At 44.9% G+C, this 23,753-nt stretch overlaps 1 protein-coding gene across 2 annotated transcripts in view; it reads left to right on the top strand.

Annotated features, from left to right (window-relative positions):
* Positions 1–23,753, top strand: part of lama1 (laminin, alpha 1) — a 361,123-nt gene that overhangs the window by 250,909 nt on the left and 86,461 nt on the right. For both annotated transcript variants that reach the window (XM_067978409.1, XM_067978414.1), the window contains 4 exons: positions 1,342–1,484; positions 12,849–12,947; positions 17,740–17,851; positions 20,947–21,109. In XM_067978409.1, coding sequence (XP_067834510.1) covers positions 1,342–1,484; positions 12,849–12,947; positions 17,740–17,851; positions 20,947–21,109 — 517 coding nt within the window. The remainder of the gene's footprint in view (positions 1–1,341; positions 1,485–12,848; positions 12,948–17,739; positions 17,852–20,946; positions 21,110–23,753) is intronic.

The raw sequence follows: 23,753 nt of genomic DNA on the forward strand, positions 1-23,753 counted from the left end.
TAATAATCCGCTTTTCTGTTTTTAAACCAAAGTGGATAACCTCACATTTATCCATATTATACTGCATCTGTCATGTTCTTGCCCACTCACCCAACTTGTCTAAATCACATTGGAGCCTCTTTGCATCCTCCTCATAGCTCACGTTCCACCCCAGCTTTGTGTCGTCTGCACACTTGGAAATGTTACATTTAGTTCCCTCATCCAAATCATTGATATATATTGTGAATAGCTGGGGCCCAAGCACTGATCCCTGCGGTACCCCACTAGTCACTGCCTGCCACCCGGAAAAAGATCCGTTTATTCCTACTCTCTGTTTCCTGTCTGTCAACCAATTCTCAATCCATGCCAGTATATTGCCCCCAATCCCATGTGCTTTAATTTTGCACACTAACCTCTTGTGTGAGACCTTCTCAAAATCCTTCTGAAAATCCAAATACACCACATCCACTGGTTTGCCCCCATCTGTTCTACTAGTTACATCCTCAAAAAACTCCAGTAGATTTGTTAAGCATGATTTCCCTTTCATAAACCCATGCTGACTTTGTCCAATCCCGTTAATGCCCTCCAAGTGTCCTGTTATCACATCTTTTATAATAGACTCTAGCATTTTCCCCACTACTGATGTTAGGCTAACTGTTCTGTAATTCCCTGTTTTTTCCCTCCCTCCTTTTTTAAATGGTGGGGTTACATTTGCCACCCTCCAATCTGTAGGAACTGTTCCAGAGTCTATAGAATTTTGGAAGATGATCACCAATGCATCCACTACAGTCTGATCTGATGCTCTACGACTTATTGAAGATGAGGGAGAGTTCCTATGGAGACAAAGGATAATTTCAGTACCCTAATAAATCGCCAAAAAATTACCTAGATAGCAAAGCTAGTGATGGAGGTGTGACTCACCTACGAGAATGATCTAAAGTATGGAGGCCGAAAGATGTAGAGTAAGAAGTGTATAAAGGCCCCAAAATGTTTAAAATAAATGAGTTAACTCCTCTGTTAAGAGCAGAGAAAGGAACATCATTTAAACAACACATTATAGAATTGATTCCATGATACGGTACTCTCAGTGAGGAGCAGTGCTTGTAGGGAATAAATCTCGGGAAACCTTGGATGTGCCAAATCACAGAATCACCTCTTAAGTATCTGTATGCTAATATCACAATTGGTCGTATCTATAGTAAGATGAGGATGTAGTTTTACACTTAGAATTAAAAAACTTTTACTTCAACCAGCAAACTAATTGGAGCTTTTTTGCTCCAGTACTTTTATGATCAGATAACAAAGTCATCACCAGTATGTGATAGTTATTATAGATTCAACATTTCCCACCCTTTTCTTCAGCTTGCGACGATGACTGCACAGGACGCCTGCTTTCTGACCTCGACAACCTGGAAGCCATTTTGATGACATTTAACCTGACAGGGTTTGATCCAGCTCCCTATAATCTCTTTACTGCCATAGAAAACAGTACAGAACAATACAAGGTGAGATAGTTAAGCACATTTCTACGTCGGTGACTTTAAGGTTGGATGAGATCGACTGTCAACACGTTTAAACCACAGATCAGATTGCATTACAGAGTAATAAAGTAGAGGCTTCTACCCATTAGTGTCAAGTTCCAGTGTTTCCAAAGAGACCTGGTTTTAATGCAGGTTTAAATAACTGCAGTTGGATGGTAAGATAATGGCACAAGATTTCTACCATTGTAAATACTGTAATGTATACCACATATAGAAAATCTGTGTAAAATATTGCAAAAGATTGTCGTCCTGTAATTTCTTCACACAAGATACTGATACATGTGATGAGGTATCCACCTCATTGCCACAACATAAAATGAAGCATTTTATGGCTACAGTGAAAGTCACAGATTGATACTGTAGCATAGCATGTTATATACCATGCAACATAATCCTTAGCTGGGAGTGTACAAAAAGTCTGCGATACAATGTCCAAGTTCGGACATTTAATGTAAAGGATATTTTTCTGTTTTTTACATAGAGATGAAGAGCTGTCCATCCTCATCCAAGGATGGTATTTGCACTCAACATTGAGTCCTGACTGCACACTGTGCATTGGCTGGTGTGGACAGGACCTTAATAGACCGTGCAAAAAGATATATTTGAGGGCTCCATGAAACAAAAGCCAACACAGTTTAGATGTACAGAATGGCAATCATAGACCCCAAACTGATTCTGTGGGAATGCAATATATATTGTAACCTGTAATTGCAGCAGGGTGTCTTGTTTGACATAATGCTAACAATGAAACAATGACAACCAAGAAGGGGAGAAAATCTAAAACTTGCAGGCCTTTACATGTTTCTGGAGCTAATTTATATGTATCTGGGCTGAAAGTTTCGCACGGAAGCACTTGCAAGGTACTTAGTTGACCATTTTAAAGCAGGTTAATCAGACTGGCACGATTTCATAGTAGATCCAGCAATAGTCACAACCACACATGCAAAGTAAACTTTAATAACTAGATGCTGAATTAAATGCATGGATTCCTTTGCAAACTGCTTTATGTCGCTTGTAAAACATTGCTTAATGAGATTTGAAAGTGCGTCCTGAAGTATATATTTTAGAGTTTTCCCCTTGGTGGCTTATTGTGTTTTTATTAATATTTCAGTGACTAGTTTACCTTTTGCAATTACTGTAAAACAGGTCCTGTCAAAAAAATAGGTAATCACTCTGGAAAAATTTCACTCATAATTATATTGCAGAAGGCACGGTAAATCCTATCAATAGATCGGACCATATGTTGTCAGCCCATATATGTTTCTGTGTTAATTGAAGACAGATGGGGGGATAAATTCGATAAGGGCCATTTTCGCTACCCATGCTGCTGAGAGGCTGCACGGAGAATAAGGAAGTCGGAAGTGGGGCGTGCTCAGCGCACGCCATCAGCAGCCTGCACCTCTTAAAGGTGCAGCTGCACATATTAAATAGGACATGCACAGTTCACTAGGATGGCCGCGAGGATAGCAGGATCAGCGCGAGAGAGGGCCCCACGCTTCTCCGATGATGCACTGGAGGCCCTGGTGGAGGGGGTGGACGAAAGGAGGGCCAACATGTACCCACAGGGTGACAGGAGACCCTCCAGACTGCAGCTCCACAGGTATTGGCAGGCTGTGGCGCAGGAAGAGAACGCCAGGAGCATGGCACCACGCACGTGGGTGCAGTGCCGAAAGGAGTTCAATGATTTGACACGAGTGGTCAAGGTGAGTGAATACAAGTGTCAAGTGGCACATCCTGCCAACTGCACCACTGCTCCACGCATCATACTCCCCATCACCCACCCACCAACAAACACTGTCCATCCATACGCAATGCTGCACTCGGCATGCTGCATCTCACCAGCACATAGTACCACACTTGCAGGCCACACAACCACCACTCACAGGTCACACACACTGGCAGCTATTCGACCACAACAGGCACGTCACCCACACACCTTGCAGGATACTCACTGACACACTGTCCTCTGTCTTGCAGGAGAAGGTGGTGCATTACAGCCGGCAGCAGGAGAGACCTGAGGGTGGACGGGGACATTTACACGTCCTCACCCCACTAGAGGAGACAGTGCTTAGGATCGTTGGGCGGGCCGTCGCTGCAGCCGTGACAACATGCCACGCTGGAGGTCCCGGTGAAGAGGGCCTCTTCATATCTAATGCACCTTCTCCTTTCCCATATCTCCCTCCTCCCATAATCTTTTCTGACTCACGTGCTGCAGATGTTGTCGGCACACATGTCTTACTTGCTCCTCTCCCCATTCCGCAACTCAACCTGTTTCCCTTTTTCATTGCAGATACCCAACAATATGTGGCAGCACCGTCCGAGGTGGAGGTGGAGGAGGAGGAGGAGAAGGAGGACACTGAAGCCACACCGTCACTCAATCTGACACTTGCTTCCACCAGCTCAGAGACTGACACTGTGCGTCCTTTAAAGGCTAGGTTAGAGGAGGGATCTGCACATAGTGAGACACTGGGCACAAGTGCGCATGAGCCGGGGCGGGGGGAACGGTTACCGCAGGTGCCAACTCACCAGAGGGCGAGGTAGCCCATTAGTTCTGTTGCAGAGGAGTCAGATGAGGACTTCGATGGGCCAGGCTACAGAAGACAGCTGATGGGTGTACACCACCAAATGCTCGGGGCACTGGAAAGCCTGTCAGAAAGGCACAATGAGAAGGGGCATAGAGGAGTCCAGCTCCAAATTGTCAAAGGGCTTTGCGCAGAGTTTGGAGGCCATCCTTTCCAACATGGAACGGGTAGTCACCTCCATCAGCAACCTGTGGAACCCACCATAATGCAGCGTCTGATGGCCAATGTCACGGCTTCCATTGCAGCACAAACCAATGTCTTCAGTGGTCTGCAAGCTACGGTGGCTGCTCAGTCTGCTGCAGTGCAAGCTCAGACTGCTGCAATGGAAGCTCAGACTGCTGCTATCGTGGCTCTGGGGACCACTGTGGAACGGGGCTTCCAGGGTGTCACAGCACTCCAGCAATCCGTTCTCTAGCTGATCACCAGGATTGCTGAGGCCCCGCCCTGGGAGAGTGGCAGTGGCTCCATGGCAGTCGGACCTGCTGTCCTTTCTCAGGATGACAGCATTCCTGCTCCCACCCTTGCCACTCTGCCAGTGCCCTTGTTGCCATAAGACCATAAGAGATAGGAGCAGGAGTAGGCCATTCGGCCCCTCGAGCCTGCTCTGCCATTCAATGAGATCATGGCTGATCTGATTTTTACCTCTACTCCACTTTCCTGCCTTTTCCCCATATCCTATGACTCCCTTGCTGATCAAAAATTTGTCTAACTCAGCCTTGAATGTATTCAATGACTCAGTTCCCACAGCTTTTTGGGGTAAAGAATTCCAAAGATTCACAACCCTCTGGGAGAAGAAATTCCTCCTCATTTCCGTCTTAAACAGGCGACCCCTTATTCTGAGACTATGCCCCCTAGTTTTAGATTCCCCCATGAGGGGTAACATCCTCTCAGCATCTACCCTATCGAGTCCCCTCAGAATCTTGTATGTTTCAATAAGATCTCCTCTCATTCTTCTGAACTCCAATGAGTACAGACCCAACCTGTTCAATCTGTCCTCATAAGACAACCCTTCCATACCCGGAATCAACCTAGTGAACCTTCTCTGAACTGCCTCCAATGCAAGTATGTCCTTCCTTAAATAATGGCACCAGAACTGTACGCAGTACTCCAGGTGTGGTCTCACCAGCACCCTGTACAGTTGTAGCATGACTTCCCTGCTTTTATACTCCATCCCCCTAGAAATAAAGGCCAATATTCCGTTTGCCTTCCGGATTACCTGCTGCACCTGTATGTTGACTTTTTGTGTTTCATGTACGGGGACATCCAGATCCCTATGTACCGTAGCATTTTGTAGTATTTCTCCATTCAAATAATATTTTGCTTTTTATTTTTCCTCCCAAAGTGGATGACTTCACATTTTCCCGCATTATATTCCGTCTGCCAAATTTTTGCCCATTCACTTAACCTGTCAATATCCCTTTGCAGACACTTTGTGTCCTCATCGCAACTTGCTTTTCCACCTATCTTTGTATCATCAGCTAATTTGGCCACAAGACACTCTGTTCCTTCATCCAAATCATTGATATATATTGTAAATAGTTGAGGCCCCAGCACTGAGCCCTGCGGCACCCCACTAGTCACTGCCTGCCACCCGGAAAAAGACCCATTTATTCCTACTCTGTTTCCTGTCTGTCAACCAATTCTCAATCCATGCCAGTATAATCCCCCCCAATCCCATGTGCTTTAATTTTGCACACTAACCTCTTGTGTGGGAACTTATCAAAAGCCTTCTGAAAATCCAAATACACCACATCCACTGGTTCTCCCCTATCTATTCGACTAGTTACATCCAAATATACTGCATCCATTGGTTCCCCTTTATCCACCCCTGCCCGTTACTTCCTCAACGAACTCTAATAAATTTGTCAGACACGATTTCCCCTTCATAAAACCATGTCGACTCTCCTTGATTGTATTATGAGTCTCCAACTGTCCCGCTACTACTTCTTTAATGGATTCTAGCATTTTCCTAATGATAGATGTTAGGCTAACTGGTCTATAGTTACCTGCTTTCTGTCTCACTCCCTTCTTGAATAGGGGTGTTACGTTTGCAGTTTTCCAATCCGCTGGGACCTTTCCAGAATCTAGTGAATTCTGGAAGATTACGACCAATGCATCCACTATCTCTAGCCACTTCCTTTAAGACCCTCGGGTGCAAGCCATCAGGTCCAGGGGACTTGTCAGCCTTTAGACCCATTAGTTTACCTAGTACTTTTTCTCTAGTGATAATGATTGTTTTTAATTCTTCCCTCCCCTTTGCCCCTTGATTTTCTACTATTATTGGTATATTATTAGTGTCTTCTACTGTGAAGACAGATGCAAAATATCTGTTCAATTCCTCTGCCATTTCCTGGTTTTCCATTATTATTTCCCCAGTCTCATCCTCTAAGGTACCAATGTTTACTTTAGCTACCCTCTTCCTTTTTATATACTTGTAGAAGCTTTTACTGTCGGTTTTTATATTTCTTGCTAGTTTACTCTCATGATTTATTTTCTCCCTCTTTATTATTCTTATAGTCATCCTTTGCTGGTTTTTAAAGTTTTCCTAATCTTCAGGCTTACCAGTAATCTTTGCCATGTTGTATGCTTTTTCTTTTAACCTGTTACCATCCTTTATTTCCTTAGTTAGCCATGGTTGGTTCACCCTTTTTGTGGAGTCTTTCCTCCTCACAGGGATATATTTTTGTTGCGAGTCATAAAATATCTCTTTAAATGTTTTCCACTGCTTAGCCTCCATCATACCATCTCATCTGTTTACCCAATGCACTTTAGCTAATTCCGCCCTAATTCCTTTATAATTGCCCTTATTTAAGTTTAATACAGTAGTTTCAGACCCAAGATCCTTGCTCTCAAACTGGATGTGAAATTCTATCATGTTATGATCACTGCTTCCCAAGGGATCCTTTACTTTGAGATCATTAATTAATCCTGTTTCGTTACCCATTACCAGATCCAAAATGGCCTGTTCCCTGGTTGGTTCCCCGACGTATTGGTCTAAGAAACAGTCCCTAATACACTCTATGAACTCCTCCTCAGGGCTATTTTTGCCAATTTGATTTGTCCAATCTATGTAAAAGTTAAAATTGCCCATGATTATTGCATTACCTTTTTTACAAGCCCCCTTTATTTCCTGATTAATATTTTGCCCTACAGTGTAACTACTGTTAGGGGGCCTATATACTACTCCCACCAGTGATTTCTTTCCCTTGCTATTTCTCACCTCCACCCAAATTGATTCGACATCTTGATCTTCTGAGCCAAGATCATTTCTCACTATTATACCAATTTCATCCTTTATTAACAGAGCTACCCCACCACCTTTACCTTTTTTCCTATCCTTCCGAAATGTTAAATAACCCTGAATATTTAGCTCCCAATCTTGGTCACCTTGCAGCCACGTCTCTGTAATGGCCACAAGATCATACCCATTTGTTTCTATTTGTGCCGTCAATTCATCTATCTTAGTACGAATGCTGCGCACATTCAGATAAAGAACCTTTAATTTTGTCTTTTTACCATTCTTTCCTATCCCGGCCCTATTTGCGAGTGCACTCTTATGTTTGTACGCTCCGTTCCTTCCTGACACACTCTGTTTATCATTACCCCTATCACTTTCCTGTACTACTTCCTTGTCTTTTCTCTTTATCAATCTGAACTTTGTCCCACCTGAGCCCCCCCCCCCCCCCCCCCCCCCCATTTAGTTTAAAGCCTTCTCTACCGCCCTAGTTATTCGGTTTGCCGGAACACTAGCCCCAGCATGGTTCAGGTGAAGCCCGTCCCAACGGAACAGCTCCCTGTTTCCCCAGTACTGGTGCCAGTGCCCCATGAATCGAAACCCACTTCTCCCACACCAATCTTTGAGCCACGCATTCATCTCTCTGATCTGATTTACCCTGTGCCAATTTGCTCGTGGCTCAGGTAATAATCTGGAGATTATCACCTTTGTAGTTCTGCTTTTTAATTTAGTCCCTAGCTGTTCAAACTCCCTCAGCAGAACCTCTTTCTTAGTCCTACCTATGTCGTTGGTATCTACGTGGACCACGACAACTGAATCCTCCCCCTCCCACTCCAAGTTTCTCTCCAGCCCTGAGGAGATGTCCTTAAGCCTGGCAACACAGCCTTCGGGACTCTCGCTCTTGGCTGCAGAGAACAGTATCTATCCCTCTAACTACACAATTGCCTACTACAACCACGTTCCTTTTTACTCCCCCCACATGAATGGCCCCCTGAACCACGGTGCCGTGGCCAGTTTGCTCATCCTCCCTGCAGTCTCTGCTCTCGTCCACAAGGGCTGCAAGAACCTCGTATCTATTGGACAAGTGCAGAGGCTGCGGCTCCTGCAATGCCACCTCCTGGATCCCCGCACCTGCCTCACTCGCAGTCACACCCTCCTGAACCTGACCACATGCCAATTCTACAGTATTTAGTCTAAGGGGCGTGACTGCCCCCTGGATCAAAGTGTCCAGGTAACTTTCTCCCTCCCTGATGCCTCGCGATTTCTGCAGCTCGGACTCCAGCTCCTCAACTTGGAGCCGAAGTTCCTCGAGCTGCAGACACTTACCACAGATATAGTCGCCCTGGACAAAACTGTCCAGTAGCTCCCACAAAGTGCAGCTGCAACACATCTCCTGCCCTGTCATAACTATTTTATTTATTTAATTGATTACTACAATGCCAATCAAATTATTTTTAGGTTGAACCAAGTACTGGCATCGTTTATTAAATTAAGTTTAGTTTTTTTTTAATTGAGTTTTATGCTATGAGTTACTTAGCGCACAGTCCTAAGAAAGAAGAAAACAGAAGAGATACTCACCACCAACCACCTACCTCCCTTAGCTGTGACGTCACACTGCAGTTTTGTTTTGTTGTTGCTGTGACCCACTCTCGGTACGCTCCACTCTGCTGTCTAAACAAATGCACCTCACCCCTTACTGCACCGAATCCCTTCACTCTCCAAATTCCCAATTATAGACTCTGTCGAAACCAGACTCCGTCAATGGCTGCTACTCCGTGTGTTCGCAAAACCCTTCCAAATTTATGCTAGCTAGAATGCCAATTACCTGAGTCAGCCCCAGCTGACAGTAGATTACCAGTTCTAACTAACTAGGTAACCAACTGCCACTTCAGGCTGCTTGTTTACCACTAACTGAAAACTGCAAGTTAAGGTTAAATTTAAATTAAATGCTTGATGCCAAACGGCCAGCCAGGCCAGATGCAGCCCATGCTGAGATGGTGCAGTCTGAAGCTGGGCCCTCCAGGCCCAGAGCTGCTCGAGGTTGTCCTCCAAGGCCAACTGCACACTCCTCCATTGAAGGCCAGCAGCCTCCCACCACCCATGCTCCAACCACTGGGGAAGCACCTCCTAGGAGCACTAGGATAGGTAAAGGCACACGGACAACAGGCACTAAGGGAATGCACAAGGGTGAATAGTTCTGTTCTGTTTGCATAATTACATTGATAAATGTGACTTTGAATTTGCATTTGGTGGTGGTTTTTATTTGTGCAATGTGTTGAGAGGGAAACCAATGTGCAATCAGATGATGGGTGATGTGATTGTCTTGTGGGAGCGGAAAGGTGGGGAGTGTAGGACTGTTGGTGAGTTGGGGTATGTAGTTGACATTATTGACAGCGGGCACGGATCAGGCGAGCACGCAGAGCCCTTGCAGACAAGTGTGGTCTCTCTTGCAACCTTGCGTCTGCCTACACATCCTCTTCCGGCTCCTCCTCCTCAGACTCCTCCTCCTCCACCTTTGGCTCAGGGTCTTCTCCGATCATTGGTGGCAAAGGCTGGTCTCTCATGATGGTGAGGTTGTGCAGCATGCAGCAGACCACCACGAATCTGCCCAGCCGCTCAGGGGAGTACTGCAGGCCTCCTCCAGACCGGTCCAGGCAGCGGAAACGTTGTTTGAGGAGGCCTATGGTGTGCTTCACGATGTGTGTGGCAGCAAAGCTCTCATTATAGGCCTGCTGTGCACGTGTGCGTGGGTTCCTGACCAGAGTCATGAGCCATGACATGAGGGGATAGCCCTTGCCGCCCAGTAGCAAGGGGTCTGTGTGCTCGCCTGATCCATGCCTGAAGTTATTGTGACTGCTCCCAGGGTAGCGGGCATCGACCTCCATGATTCGATGCGTATGGCTGCACACCAGCTGCATGTTGAGAGAGTGGAAGCCCTTTAATGAAGAAGGCAGAGTTGATGTGCGGGGCACGCAGGGCAATATGCGTGCAGTCAACGGCACCCTGCACCATGGGGAAGCCACCAATGTGGGCGAACCCCCGTGCTCGCTTGTTCTGCTTGTCTCTGTGGAGAGGGAAGGTGATGAACCTGTTCCTCATCTGGTACAGTGTGTCTGTGACCTCCCTTATGCATCAGTGCACTGCATACTGCGAGATGTTGCCCATGTCGCCAGCAGAGGCCTGAAATGATCCTGAGCCGTAGAAATTCAGTGCCACGGTGACCTTCACGGCCACGGGCAGCGCTGTCCTTGCCCTGCTCTGTGGCTGCAGTTGTGGCCGCACCAGTTGATAGATCTTGGTCATGGCTTCCTTGGTGAACCTCAGGCGTCGAATGCAATCCTCCTCGGTTATGTTGAGGTAAGAGAATTGGTCCCGGAAGGCCCTCATTGGATAGGGCCTCCTGCTCAGTGCCCTGCGCCTCCTCATCCTCCCTCCTCGCAGCTTGACCTGCTGTGCGAGGCCTCTCTGCACGCTCCCAGTCATGCTCAATGCCCAGCGGGAGCCCGAGCAGACCACCCATGGTTGCCAGGAATGTTGTTCAACCACGGTTGTTACTTTCCAAACCATAATGCAGTACCTGCCAAACCACTCTCAAATGTACTCTAGGAACTCTCAGTAAGAATTGGGAGCTACAAAGAATACTTCCTATTCCACCAACAGCCAGAAGCAATAATCAGCAACTCACCTGCAACACCTGCATGGTCCCTTTAAATAGCGCTGGTGGGGTTTCCTCCAGGCAATCTAAGGCACGTTCAGGTGGTCAGGGTTAAGATTGTGCGTTGAGTTGAGCGTTAAGGTCCAAAATGGTGTCCATCACTTTAAATCAACGTTGCACGCTGATTGCACACATTTTCTCCTTGCTTTACCTGCTTCCAGCATTCAGTATTTGTGCATGCGCTAACTCCGATACCAAGATGGCGCACGTCGCGCTGGAAATGTGCATGCGCAGCCAAGACGCCATCTTGGATGTTGGAGAGGCCATGTAGCGCCGAAACAACGGGCACTACATCACCCAATTTATCGCCCATGTTCTCTGGGAATGACAACAGCAGCAGCGATTTCCACTTGGAATAAATTTCTTCAGTGCTGAAATCAGGTAATGTGGAACAGCTGGAGCTCTTGTGTTCTAGGATGTTGAATGCAAACAGTTTGAAGAGCTCTCAGCAAGAGAGTTGCTAATGTAGACTCATCTTGTACCTCTGTGTGCTTGAACTTTCAACTTTTTACCAAAATAATTGAACTCAACTTGACGTAACGTTTACCATTTCCAAGATTTTTGCACCATTAGGAATTCTTCTGCCAACACATGATGAAAATGTAATGTGAGCATTACGTTTGTTTCACATTTCATTCAGTGCACCTAATGGGAAAACGCTCAGGTGCAAGTGTTTACTTAAAATAATGGGTAGCCAGTTAGGAGTGTATTATTGGAAAATAGTTTGATCCGTTCTGGAAACATTTGGTGGGTTATTCTTCAACGCTGCAATCCTGTGGAAGGAACCTTACAGCAGTCACTAAAGTCCATGCCCCTATTAATCTTCTATACCGTCTCAATACAGCCAAGTTGCTCTAAAATATATGAGTTAGTGGCTGTCTGAATATAGAACAGAGGGGAAAGTGGTACAAGCATTTCAAGCATTCATACCTGAACGTCACCAATGGAAATATACCCTACATAATCTATCTCTAAGCAGAAAGAGCCCAGGGAGTTTGAGATCCAGTGCTACTTGTCATTCTGGTCTGATCCCTGGTCAGCGCTATAAATTTAACCTTGTAGAAATGTAGCACTGTAGATAAATGTTTTTATGTTGATAATTGTTTTAAATCATCATAACGTTATTAAAGTTTCATTTCTGGAATTGAGTAAGTTTTGTTTTTCCTTTTCCAATTTTCTGCCCTGCTGTTCTGAATGCTGGGATACGTTTCTCTGCATGCTAGCAACCATCCAGTATTTTGCCCAAGTATCCAACCATCATGTGTGAGCCTATACAGTGAACATTAGAAAGCTATTCAACCACGGAGGCCATCCTATTCATGTTAACATTTACACTTAGCAGCAGGGGGTCACTGGATTGTGGTGATGAAGGAGAGCCCTGACTGATTTCTCCCCTTCCTGGGGGCGCTGATTGTAGAATTCCCAACTGCGATCCTGGGTGAGATCAGCCATCTCAGGAATCAAGTGAAATCATGTGGAACTTTACAATTATTTACATCCGTTATATGGAAACAAATTGAAGGGAAAAATCAAACTAAGATTGAATAGCATATTTCATAACTGGTTTTAAAGATGTTAAGTAACAGGAGCTCTTAATGTCTAGCTTTTCTTTCTTCGTCTCTTGACAAACTTTTCCTTTGGTCAGTGGAGAAAACAGGAACTTTGGATTTGAATTATGCTCATTAGATAGTCAAGCTTACTAAAATAAATTATGAAAACTAAAATCCTTTTCAGTGGATATAACTCAATGGCTTCGACTATGCCTAACGTAATTCTATTTATTGGTTTTCTCACAGATTACTCTGTCGCCAGAACGGGACACAAGTGTCCTCGTTGTGAAGGTAGAAGAACAGATGTCAGATTTGACCTCAGGGATCAGTCGTTTACAGCAGAAGGTAAACCGAAACCAAAATAAATCTGTGCCTCATTCTCAGTTAAAGTGGTAACATCTGACCGAACAAGTGATGTTTAGCCTCTGTCCAAAGCTGGAAAAGCGCCAGGCAGTTTAGAGCTCCTTATCTGAAATCCCAAGCTACATGACCAATTCAACTCCCTGAAACACATAATGGGGCAGTGTAGAACCCTGTGATCACTGGATATCTAAGGGCCAGCTGAGGAGAAAGAAATGAACATATGAAACAGGACAGGGAAAGGCCAACTGGTCCAGCAATCCCTTCTCATCCTGACATAGTGCAACATCTACCATCTACCATACCCTGCCATGCAATCTCCTGGGAGAGGCAAAACACCAGAGGAAAAAAACCTTATGCAAAATAGCAAAAAGCTCTAAGAAATTCCTCCCCAACCACTGAAGACAATCAAGCAAGCTCCAGGAGATTGTGGTGACTGATATTGCTAGCAGCAGTTAAACGCCTCCCCCTCCCTCCCCAGCTTCTATAACTCAAGAAATAGTGACAAGTTGCTCGAGGTCTCATTGTTAAGACCAAGGAACCCAGTAGAGAGAAACATTTAACAAGTGTTGCCAACGGCTCAATGTACCAGTTCCAGATCTTGGCAGCAAGATCCATGGCTTTCAGCTGTATTGTTTGGCAGACTGATATGACTGCATTTAGTATTACTCCTCTGGGAGCTACAGCAACGGTTATTACAATAAGTTTTTGACAGGAAAGGTATTTTGGATAGATCGGCAGAGTAACTGCTAGAATCTTTTGGAAAAAAACCCTCAGAACACGTGTGCTATTATCGGGATGGCTATGAAAAGCAGATTGCCTTTTAAGAAATCTTCTCACTCAGCTTGACAGGCTCCACCAATGCTGGCTTTGCTGCAGCCTATTCCTGGGGCCACCCAGAGTTTCCAGGGTGCCATACCCTATGTCATTGCTTCGATTTCAATTAGCTGTCTCATCCTGAATGAATGGAAGATCCGCCTGGAGGTAGTTCAGGGCATTTCCAGAAGTTGGGCGTGTGCAGAGGTAGACCTGTTGTCAGATTGATGCTCAGGGAGTCAACTTGGAGGTGGACAGTCTCTTTTCGAGACACTACGGCATCTGTAGGCTTTTTCTCCATTTCACCTGAACCTGCCAGTAGTTCAGAAGACATGGACCGACGGAGCTCAAGTGTCACTAGTAACCCTTTATGGCTTATGGCTCCACAAGCTGTGTTTCTCAGACCTGATGTGGAGATGCCGGTGATGGACTGGGGTTTACAATTGTAAACAATTTTACAACACCAAGTTATAGTCCAACAATTTTATTTGAAAATCACAAGCTTTCGGAGGCTTCCTCCTTCCTCAGGTGAATGTCAAGAAATCCTCGAACCTTTCGCATTTATAAATCACAGAACAATACCTGGTGATTACAGATTGTCTTTTCAACTGCCCGTTGCCAATGCAATCAAAGTGTTCAGACAGAGAGGTGTTACCTACAGGGCCACCGAATATACAAACAACCAAAAAAAAAGAGAGAGAGAGAGAGAGAGGCAGAAACATAGAAACATCCGGAAGGAAGAGAAAGACAGCAAATGACCCGTTATATTAAAAACAGATAACTTTTGTTCGCTGGTGGGGTTACGTGTAGTGTGACATGAACCCAAGATTCCGGTTGAGGCCGACCTCATGGGTGCGGAACTTGGCTGTCAATTTCTGCTCGACGATTTTGCGTTGTCGTGTGTCTCGAAGGCCGCCTTGGAGTACGCTTATCCGAAGGTCGGTGGCTGAATGTCCTTGACTGCTGAAGTGTTCCCCGACTGGGAGGGAACCCTCCTGTGTGGCGATTGTTGCGCAGTGTCCATTCATCCGTTGTCGCAGCGTCTGCATGGTCTCGCCAATGTACCATGCTCTGGGGCATCCTTTCCTGCAACTTATGAGGTAGACAACGTTGGCTGAGTCACAGGAGTATGAACCATGCACCTGGTGGGTGGTGTCCTCTCGTGTGATGGTGGTATCTGTGTCGATGATCTGGCATGTCTTGCAGAGGTTACCGTGGCAGGGTTGTGTGGTGTCGTGGACGCTGTTCTCCTGAAAGCTGGGTAATTTGCTGCGAACGATGGTCTGTTTGAGGTTGGGTGGCTGTTTAAAGGCGAGTAGTGGAGGTGTGGGGATGGCCATAGCGAGGTGTTCGTCGTCATTGATGACATGTTGAAGGCTGCGGAGAACATGGCGTAGTTTCTCCGCTCCAGGGAAGTACTGGACGACGAAGGGTACTCTGTTGGTTGCGTCCCGTGTTAGTCTTCTGAGGAGGTCTATGCGATTTTTCGCTGTGGCCCGTCGGAACTGTCGATCGATGAGTCGAGTGTCATATCCCGTTCTTACTAGGGCGTCTTTCAGCCTCTGTAGGTGTCCATCGCATTCCTCCTCGTCTGAGCAGACCCTGTGTATTCGCAGGGCCTGTCCATAGGGGATGGCCTGTTTGACGTGGTTAGGGTGGAAGCTGGAAAATGGAGCGTCGTGAGGTTGTCCGTGGGCTTGCGGTAGAGTGAGGTGCTGAGGTGCCCGTCTTTGATGGAGATTCGTGTGTCCAAGAAAGAAACTGATTCTGAGGAGTAGTCCATGGTGAGCTTGATGGTGGGATGGAACTTGTTGATGTTATCGTGTAGTCTCTTTAGTGATTCTTCGCTGTGGGTCCATAGAAAGAAAATGTCGTCGATGTATCTGGTGTATAGCGTTGGTTGGAGGTCCTGTGCAGTGAAGAAGTCGTGCTCGAACTTGTGCATGAAAATGTTGGTGTATTGGGGTGCGAATTTGGTCCCCATGGCTGTTCCGTGTGTTTGGGTAAAGAACTGGTTATCGAAGGTGAAGACATTGTGATCCAGGATGAAGCGGATGAGTTGTAGGATGGCGTCTGGAGATTGGCTGTTGTTGGTGTTGAGTATTGATGCTGTCGCAGCGATACCGTCATCGTGGGGGATACTGGTGTAAAGTGCCGAGACGTCCATCGTGGTGAGAAGTGTTCCTGGTTCAACTGGTCCGTGGGTGCTGAGTTTTTGTAGAAAGTCTGTAGTGTCGCGACAGAAGCTGGGGGTTCCCTGTACGATGGGTTTCAGGATGCCCTCGATGTATCCAGAGAGGTTCTCACACAGGGTTCCGTTGCCTGATACAATAGGACGTCCGGGTGTGTTGGCTTTGTGTATCTTTGGGAGGCAGTAGAAGTCTCCCACGCGGGGAGTACGTGGGATGAGAGCGCGTAGGATGCTTTGAAGGTCTGGATCGAAGGTCTTGATCAGTTTGTTGAGCTGGTGGGTGTGTTCTTTGGTCGGGTCTGTGGGTAACTGTCTGTAGTGTTCCTGGTTGTCCAGTTGTCGGTATGCTTCTTTGCAATATTCCGTTCTGTTCTGTATGACGATGGCTCCTCCTTTGTCCGCTGGTTTGATGACGATGTTGCGGTTGGTCTTGAGAGCGTTGATGGCATTGCGTTGTGCTCGGGTGACATTCTGGACTGTCTTCTGAGTGCGGCTGATGAATCTGGCATTGACGCATTTCCTGACAGCTTGAGCATACATGTCAAGCTGAGGGCAGCGACCCTCCGGAGGTGTCCAGTTTGACTCTTTCCTCTTCGGTTGCTGTACCGCGGATCCCTCTGTCTGCTGTTCCGGATCGTTGAGTGTCTCATTGGGTTCGCTCAACGGGCAGTTGGAAAGACTATCTGTAATCACCAGGTATTGTTCTGTGATTTATAAATGCGAAAGGTTCGAGGATTTCTTGACATTCACCTGAGAAAGGAGGAAGCTTCCGAAAGCTTGCAATTTCTCAGACCTATCAGTGAAATGATCAGATACAGGATCACACTGCCTAACATGAAGGGTCTCTTCTCACAGTTCAGAGTTGAATATTGCATCCAGTGACTTGCTAGTTATTAAAGGATCACAACTTAGAGCGGGTCGCAGATCCAGTGGCAGATGATTAATTCCCACAGTCCATCCGCTTGTAATGCTTACGTTACAAGTGATTACATTTAAGGTGCTATATAAATGCAAGTTTGGTCTTTCTTTCTTGTTTCTTTTTCTCTCTTCCTAGAGAAAGTATCATAAAAACTGGAAAGTGTATGTGTGATGGTATTCTACTAAGTTGGTTAGACCTAACTCATGTGTTCTGTACACTCTGGAATATGTCCAGTAATTGTTTGACATTATATGGGTAATTTCTGATTTTGTGCTCTGGTGAAAAGCCTCACTTACTGCGAATACATTTGGAAATTCAGGCACATGCACTGCGATCTCAGGTCCACACCAGGTGACCCCCCCTGAGATCATAGAATCATAGAAAGGTTACAGCACAAAAGGAGGCCATTGGCCCATCAAGTCCGCGCCGGGTCTATGCAAGAGCAATCCAGCTAGTCCCACTCCCCCGCCCTATCCCCGTAGCCTTGCAATTTTTTTCCTTCCAAGTACTTATCCTGTTCCCTTTTGAAGGCCATGATTGAATCTGCCTCCATCACCCCCTCGGGCAGTGCATTCCAGATCCTAACCATTCACTGTGTAAAAAAAGTTTTTCCTCATGTCACCTCTGGTTCTTTTGCCAATCACCTTAAATCTGTGTCCTCTGGTTCTTGACCCTTCCGCAATGGGAACAGTTTCTCTCCATCAATTCTGTCTAAACCCTTCATGATTTTGAACACTTCTATCAAATGTTGATGGCGGGGGTTTCGGAGATCATGCTGCTGTTGGAGGTCATGGGGAAAGAGCTGACGAGCATGAGCCAGAATGTAAAATGAGATAAATGTTTTGTCTCAGGTCACTCAGGATTTTGGTGACGGACAGGACCTGAATGAAGCTACTGGGAGAACATTAACCAGGAGTCTAGAGCTTGAAGCATTTGTAAATAAAACTTCAAAAACTATAAAAGGTATGTAAGTCAGTGTTGTATGGTTTTGTGATGTGACGAGAGCTAAGACTTGGTTTCATGATCTGTTTTTGCTTAAAATACTGTGACTAGTTTTGCTGAATTTATGAAGAGAAATGAGGTAAGAAAGTGCCACCTGCTGTATGTTCAACTACATAGCATTGTTGAAAGTATTTTTTAAAATAGGCAAAAACCATCTCATAGGAACTCTTAATTTACCATTTTATTAAATAACTACTTAGAACCAGAAACATGTTATACAGTTTTTAAAATGGGTTAATTATCTACTGACAGAACCTTAATGTCATTTGTTCTTAAACTCTACAAACAATACAATGAACTGAATAGTGAACGACATTAAAATAGCATTGTGGAAAATAAATTGGATCTACTTTTTATCGTATGCATTGAAACAAAATATTTTAGAACTCAAACTGAGTATTTTTTTAAAAATCAATACTCCATTCTGCAGCCAGACTTTAGGGAGGTCTATTAAGACTCCAAATTGCTGACACTACATATGGATAATGATATTTACTTGTCGGGACTTCTGATCTGTAGGAGCTTTTTGATTGATTGTGGATGTAAGGCAAAAATTTCTCTTGAGAAACCGGCAGCAAAATGACATGTCCAACGGGTGCAAATGCAGCTTATGCCGCCAAGGGAATTTTCGACCCTATCATAAGCACAAACTGCAGGTTTGGAGCAGCACACGGGTTGAAGTGGTCTCGGAGTGTTCAAGCCAGTTAAAATTTCCCATTAACACTATGGGAAAACGTCCTTGAATATTGGTAAAGGTGATTTTAAAAAAAATTTCCTCTAGGCTGTGCACCACCTCCCAGGTGAAACTGTGAATCAGTCACCTGCTCCTACAATGTCACTTTGAGCTAGTTACCAGACGTGTGAGAATGGCCCGTCTTTATTCTCACAGCTCTGTGGCGCCTTGCTCGGCGACTCTCCCTAATGGTGCAGTCTAGATTGGCAGTGGTATTGTTGGAGTGCATATTGCTATCTTAGCACACTGCCAAGAGAAGACTTTTCTGTATGAATTTGATTATTGAAATGTAGGACCCTAAGTTTCAGAAATGTAAAGTGATTAATCAAAAAAATATTAAATACAATTATGAAAGAGCTGTTCACTTAGTGTGGATGCAGTTTGTGTATTTTGCACATGTACATGGTGAAATAAAATACGATGAGTGCCTTTCTCCCTCAGTTTAATATCGAAACATGGCATTGGGGCGGGGCCAGTATGAAAGTTCGTTTTTTTTCACACAGGAACACGGAAAGGAGGCGGAGGAACCCAGCACAATATTATTTTGACTGTAAAGAGTGGTAGAAAAAGAAGAGAGCCATAGGTTTTTGAAAATAAGATTTTTTTAGTTTGCAGTGCAGACATTAAAATGTTGCCATTATAGAGTTGCGGGGTTAAGTTAATACCTGCAATTCCCTACATAGTGAGCAGTCCGTTTCAGCTATGCCAGAAGACCCTTTGGGTGGGAAATGGTGTGGGAAGACATGAGAAAAAGAGAAGCTCAGAAAAATACAATCATCGACTTTTTTAAAAAATCATGTAAATGTGCAGAAAATCTTTATTATAAAATTTACAATAGGCTTAAATTTCAGCAACCCTCCCCCTCCTCCCCCCCTCGATTTTTCTCCCTCCTTTCATGAAGGTACTGACTCTTGCCAAGGTACAGCTGCATTAAAGGCATAAAACGAATGAATCGTACTTACTTCAGCATCGGTCCAGTTGTTATTATCTACGATTTTAATATATTAAAAGCAGTCCATCTAACACGTGCAGATGTTAACCTCCAGATGCTACATTGCAGACATCACTTTTTGTCAGGGAGGTGCAAAACAATCTTAAATTAATAGTTACTTTCGAGCTGCATGTTCTCCTCCAGCCTGAAACTGACAAGCATATTCTAATCTGCAAAGTTCCCTGGCAAAATAACAGTTAAACTCTGAGTGGCCTCTCTCGTGTTTCTTACATTTTTCTAGCCTTAAATGGACAGGCCTTTTTAAATAAAGTCAAACCGTAGCAGCAGAATGAGACATTGTTATAGCATTACATACTATAACAGCACATCATCCCATTTATGGTAAGCAATGCCATGGGAGATACAGTAATAATAATGTCATATTCCGGATGCTACAATTTGCAAAACAATCTTTAAATAAAGAGAGAGAAAAGGACAGCCTCTTGATGCTGGCTGGTTATGACCCGCAGTTTGAAACCATCAAGCCAGTTCCCAATTTGTAAAGTTCCCTGACCAAACAAGAACTAAACTCTGATTGACCTGATCCTATATTTACCTAACAACAGTTAGATTTGAAGCCTTAAAGAGACACCAATCCATCTTAATTGAATAATATAGGCCGCATATAGTGACACCACAAGTTCCAGCCAGAATGGAGAAGATTGGATAATTCCCCCGTCAATCACTCCTGGAGACCACACTTCTGTAAATGACTGGGATTGATTTTACGCACATAACTTGCATTATGTAACTATCCTCCACTCACTGCATTTTGTTGCAGAAGTAATCCTGCTTTTGTCAGGAGAGTTTCGATCATTAGTTCTGTTTGCTGTGGTTCGTAGAGACTCTGTTTAAATTGACTGTGTTTGCTGAGTAAATGGACTCAGTTTGCTGTAAGTCCTGCCATAGGTACTGCCCCACCTCCAACTCATTGGCTGACACAGTGGTGTCAATAAACACAGTGCATAAAATGTTGTGCTTTACATGGTATAATACATTTGTCCGTATATAACAACATATCACTTGACTTTCCACTGGCAACACCACAGGCGAGTATTATTATTTTTATATCATTTTATATAATAAAATGCATCAAGGCAAGTGAGTGCAGTTTTATTAAATTAATAAAAAAACTATAACAGGATGTGTGATATATTTCATTGGTATACCAAACTTTTAGCTGCACCAGTTCTGTTCCACACTGTTGAATACTTGTTCTCATCTTGCCAGCCAATGCAGGTTTTGTTCAGTTGATGGATTGTTACTTGATCTGTTACAATTTTCTTTTCTTTAAATTATCTGGACTAACTTTTCCCAATTGTTTGTTCTTAGCTCTTGTTGATGTAGCGAATCACCTGAATGAGACCCTTGGCGCTGACCTGGATCTTTCAGACAGCAACCTGCAGCAGCTTCAGCATGAGATCTCGAATATGCTGGAAATCATGCGAAAGAGAGTGTTTAATCAATCAAAAGGAATTTCAGTAACTGAACTAAAGTGAGTTCTTGTGAGCAAAGATCAAGGATTGTTGTTTTGATTAAGACCGCTGTCTCCACACAGTTGCAAATAATAAAACATTCAGGTGGAGAAATTAGTCCAAAATGCCTGATTTTTGGGCAAAAAATCAGAGTCGGGCGAACAAAGTTCCCGACGCGATCTTGCATGCATCATCTCCCTGAAGTGTGCTGGATGCCTTATTGGCAGCCGATGCCTTCCAAGTGCCCAGTGCGCCTGCCTAAAACGGATGATGGGCTTCTTGAATATGCTTATCAGGGGCCTAATGCCTGTTTTAGGATTCCGCTGCCAAATTCAGTATGAACTGGGCGGAGCATGCGCCGTTAGGTTTTTCCATGTTGATGACAGCCTAACCAGCAGTGCTTAAAGGGACCACTGGAGGCTGCCGACGGAAAGGTAAGTAACATTTTGTTTAAATACGTTAATGTGGATTTTATGTAGCTAAGGTCCAATTTGGAGTGAGCCACGGGCCGCAGTCTTCCGGCGTGCGTTCCAGGTACGCCACCAACTAAACACCGGTTTCCAGCACAGAACCAATTTATCTAGCTCTTTGTTTATGTCCATTATTCTAAACCTTTGTTGAATTGAAGCTATGTAGTGACAAATGTGCTATTGACTAGTTCATTGCAGTATGCAGTGCAAATTTATGCACTACTTCCATCGACCAGATTGAGTAATTTGTCAACTGCTGAAAACTGGTCTGTAACCTAAGTGTTTGGGAATTTTAACAGGAAACACTTGTATTAAAAGTGTTAGCCTTGGCTCAGTTGGGAGCACTCTCGCCTCTGAGTCGGATGTTCATGAATTTGAGCCCCAATCTAGAAACTCGATCACTGGAGAAGCACTGCACTGTCGGAGGTGCAGTGTATCGGAGGAGATATTAAACAGTTGACGAGAAATGTCCTGTGGCACTATTTGAAGAAAAACAGAGGAGGTGCCCTGGCCAATATTTATCCCTCAACCAACATCACTTAAAAATAAGAACAAAAAAAGATTATCTCTTTATCTCATTGCTACTTATGGGATCTTGCTGTACACACATTTTCTGCCATGTTTCTCTACATTACAACAGTGATTACACTTCATTGTCCTGCGGTCGTGAAAGGTGCTATATAAACGCAAGTTTTTTCTTTTTTATATGGTATCAACAATTGAAGGAAACCAAATCTCATTTTCTTTGTGGTCTATTTGTTAACTAGATTTAACTTGATCAGCAAAAATATCAAGTGGGTCAATGAGGGCTGTTAACTTCATCAGGTAGATTGGCTTAGACCAGCCTGACAATGTGAGGGGAGGTCCTTAAGAGTTTTCTTATTCTGGCTGGGGGAAAAACATAAGATCGCCTTTTGGGAGCCTGGTCGGCATATCAGCATGAACCAGACCCCTCTCCCTTAACACCATTCCTACTACTAATGGAAGGGATTCAGGCCACTGCATACAGTAGGCGGGAGTGCTTGCGAGAAAAGGAATTCTCACCCACATTACGTAATGCCGGGAATCATTTCCAATTGCAATGGGACTCGGGTAGGGATGGTGCTGAGAGGGTAATGGTTAGCACTGAATGGGTGGCCAATAGAAGGAGGCAGGTGAGATGGAAGGGGGGAATTGATGGCAGGGAAGGGGGGCAATGGATGGGAGAGGAAAGAGGGGAGAGGGAAGGGAGCAGAATCTGGAAGTGGTGCTTTTGTAGGGAAGAGGGAAGAAGCAAGAAGCAGTGCTTTGAGGTGGAGGAAGGAGAATGGTAGTATTAGCAGAGAGGAATTAGGGAGGAAGAGTATTAGCATTAATTAGTGAGGCCTGCGGGGAGGGCACTGGAGACGTCAAATTTTGAGGTAACGAAAGCATGAATATGGGTTTCAGTAGCAATGGTGGGTGGTCGGGGGATGAGGTAAGGACGTAGGTGGGTATTATTGCAGAGATAGAAGTAAATGGTGTTAGATACAGGGTTTGAAGCTCAGCCTCAGTGAGCAACTGGAAAGCGGGATGGACTTGGAGGCAAGGAGATCAACTTTATGGCAGGAGCGGAATAAGTTGCCTTCAGTTTTCCCAATGTATAAATAAAGTGTTGGCTCAGTTCTAACTTGTTGTCCAATGGTCAGTCTGGCAACACAGGTGGTGTGGAATTTGAGGCTTTCTGGTCTCAAACTGGCATATCTGGGGCGGACAAGGCTGGGAAAGTGTTTGGGGACACATCCTGTCGTGTCCCTGCCTCCCTCTTTTCTGAAGAGTAAGCTGGCAGCATCAAACATGCCTATATCAGATTGATATGGGTGGGCACCACTGTGTTTGCCCTGTTTGAAAGCTGGTCACCATGGACCCTGCCTCTATCATGATAATGATCCGAGGACTGGAAAATCCGCCATGGTCAGTGAGGTATCTCCTTCGTAATTGGAGGTCCACCCCACCAGAGATGAGCACTGATCAGAGGGGTCTCTTTCTCGGAGGGGCAGCATGTAATTAAGGAAAAATAGGCCAAATCTTGCAGCAAGGGGCACTTCGGAGGTATCTGTGCAGGGGCATGAAGTGAAGCCATTTCTGGGGATGAACTGACTAAGTTGAGTAGGAGCGGAGCAATGCGAGGACAGCCCATCTCCCAGGTAGGTCAAGAGGAGAAATACTGCAGCAG

This window comes from Heptranchias perlo, chromosome 3 (genome assembly GCF_035084215.1).
Source record: "Heptranchias perlo isolate sHepPer1 chromosome 3, sHepPer1.hap1, whole genome shotgun sequence".
Classification (NCBI taxonomy): domain Eukaryota; kingdom Metazoa; phylum Chordata; class Chondrichthyes; order Hexanchiformes; family Hexanchidae; genus Heptranchias; species Heptranchias perlo.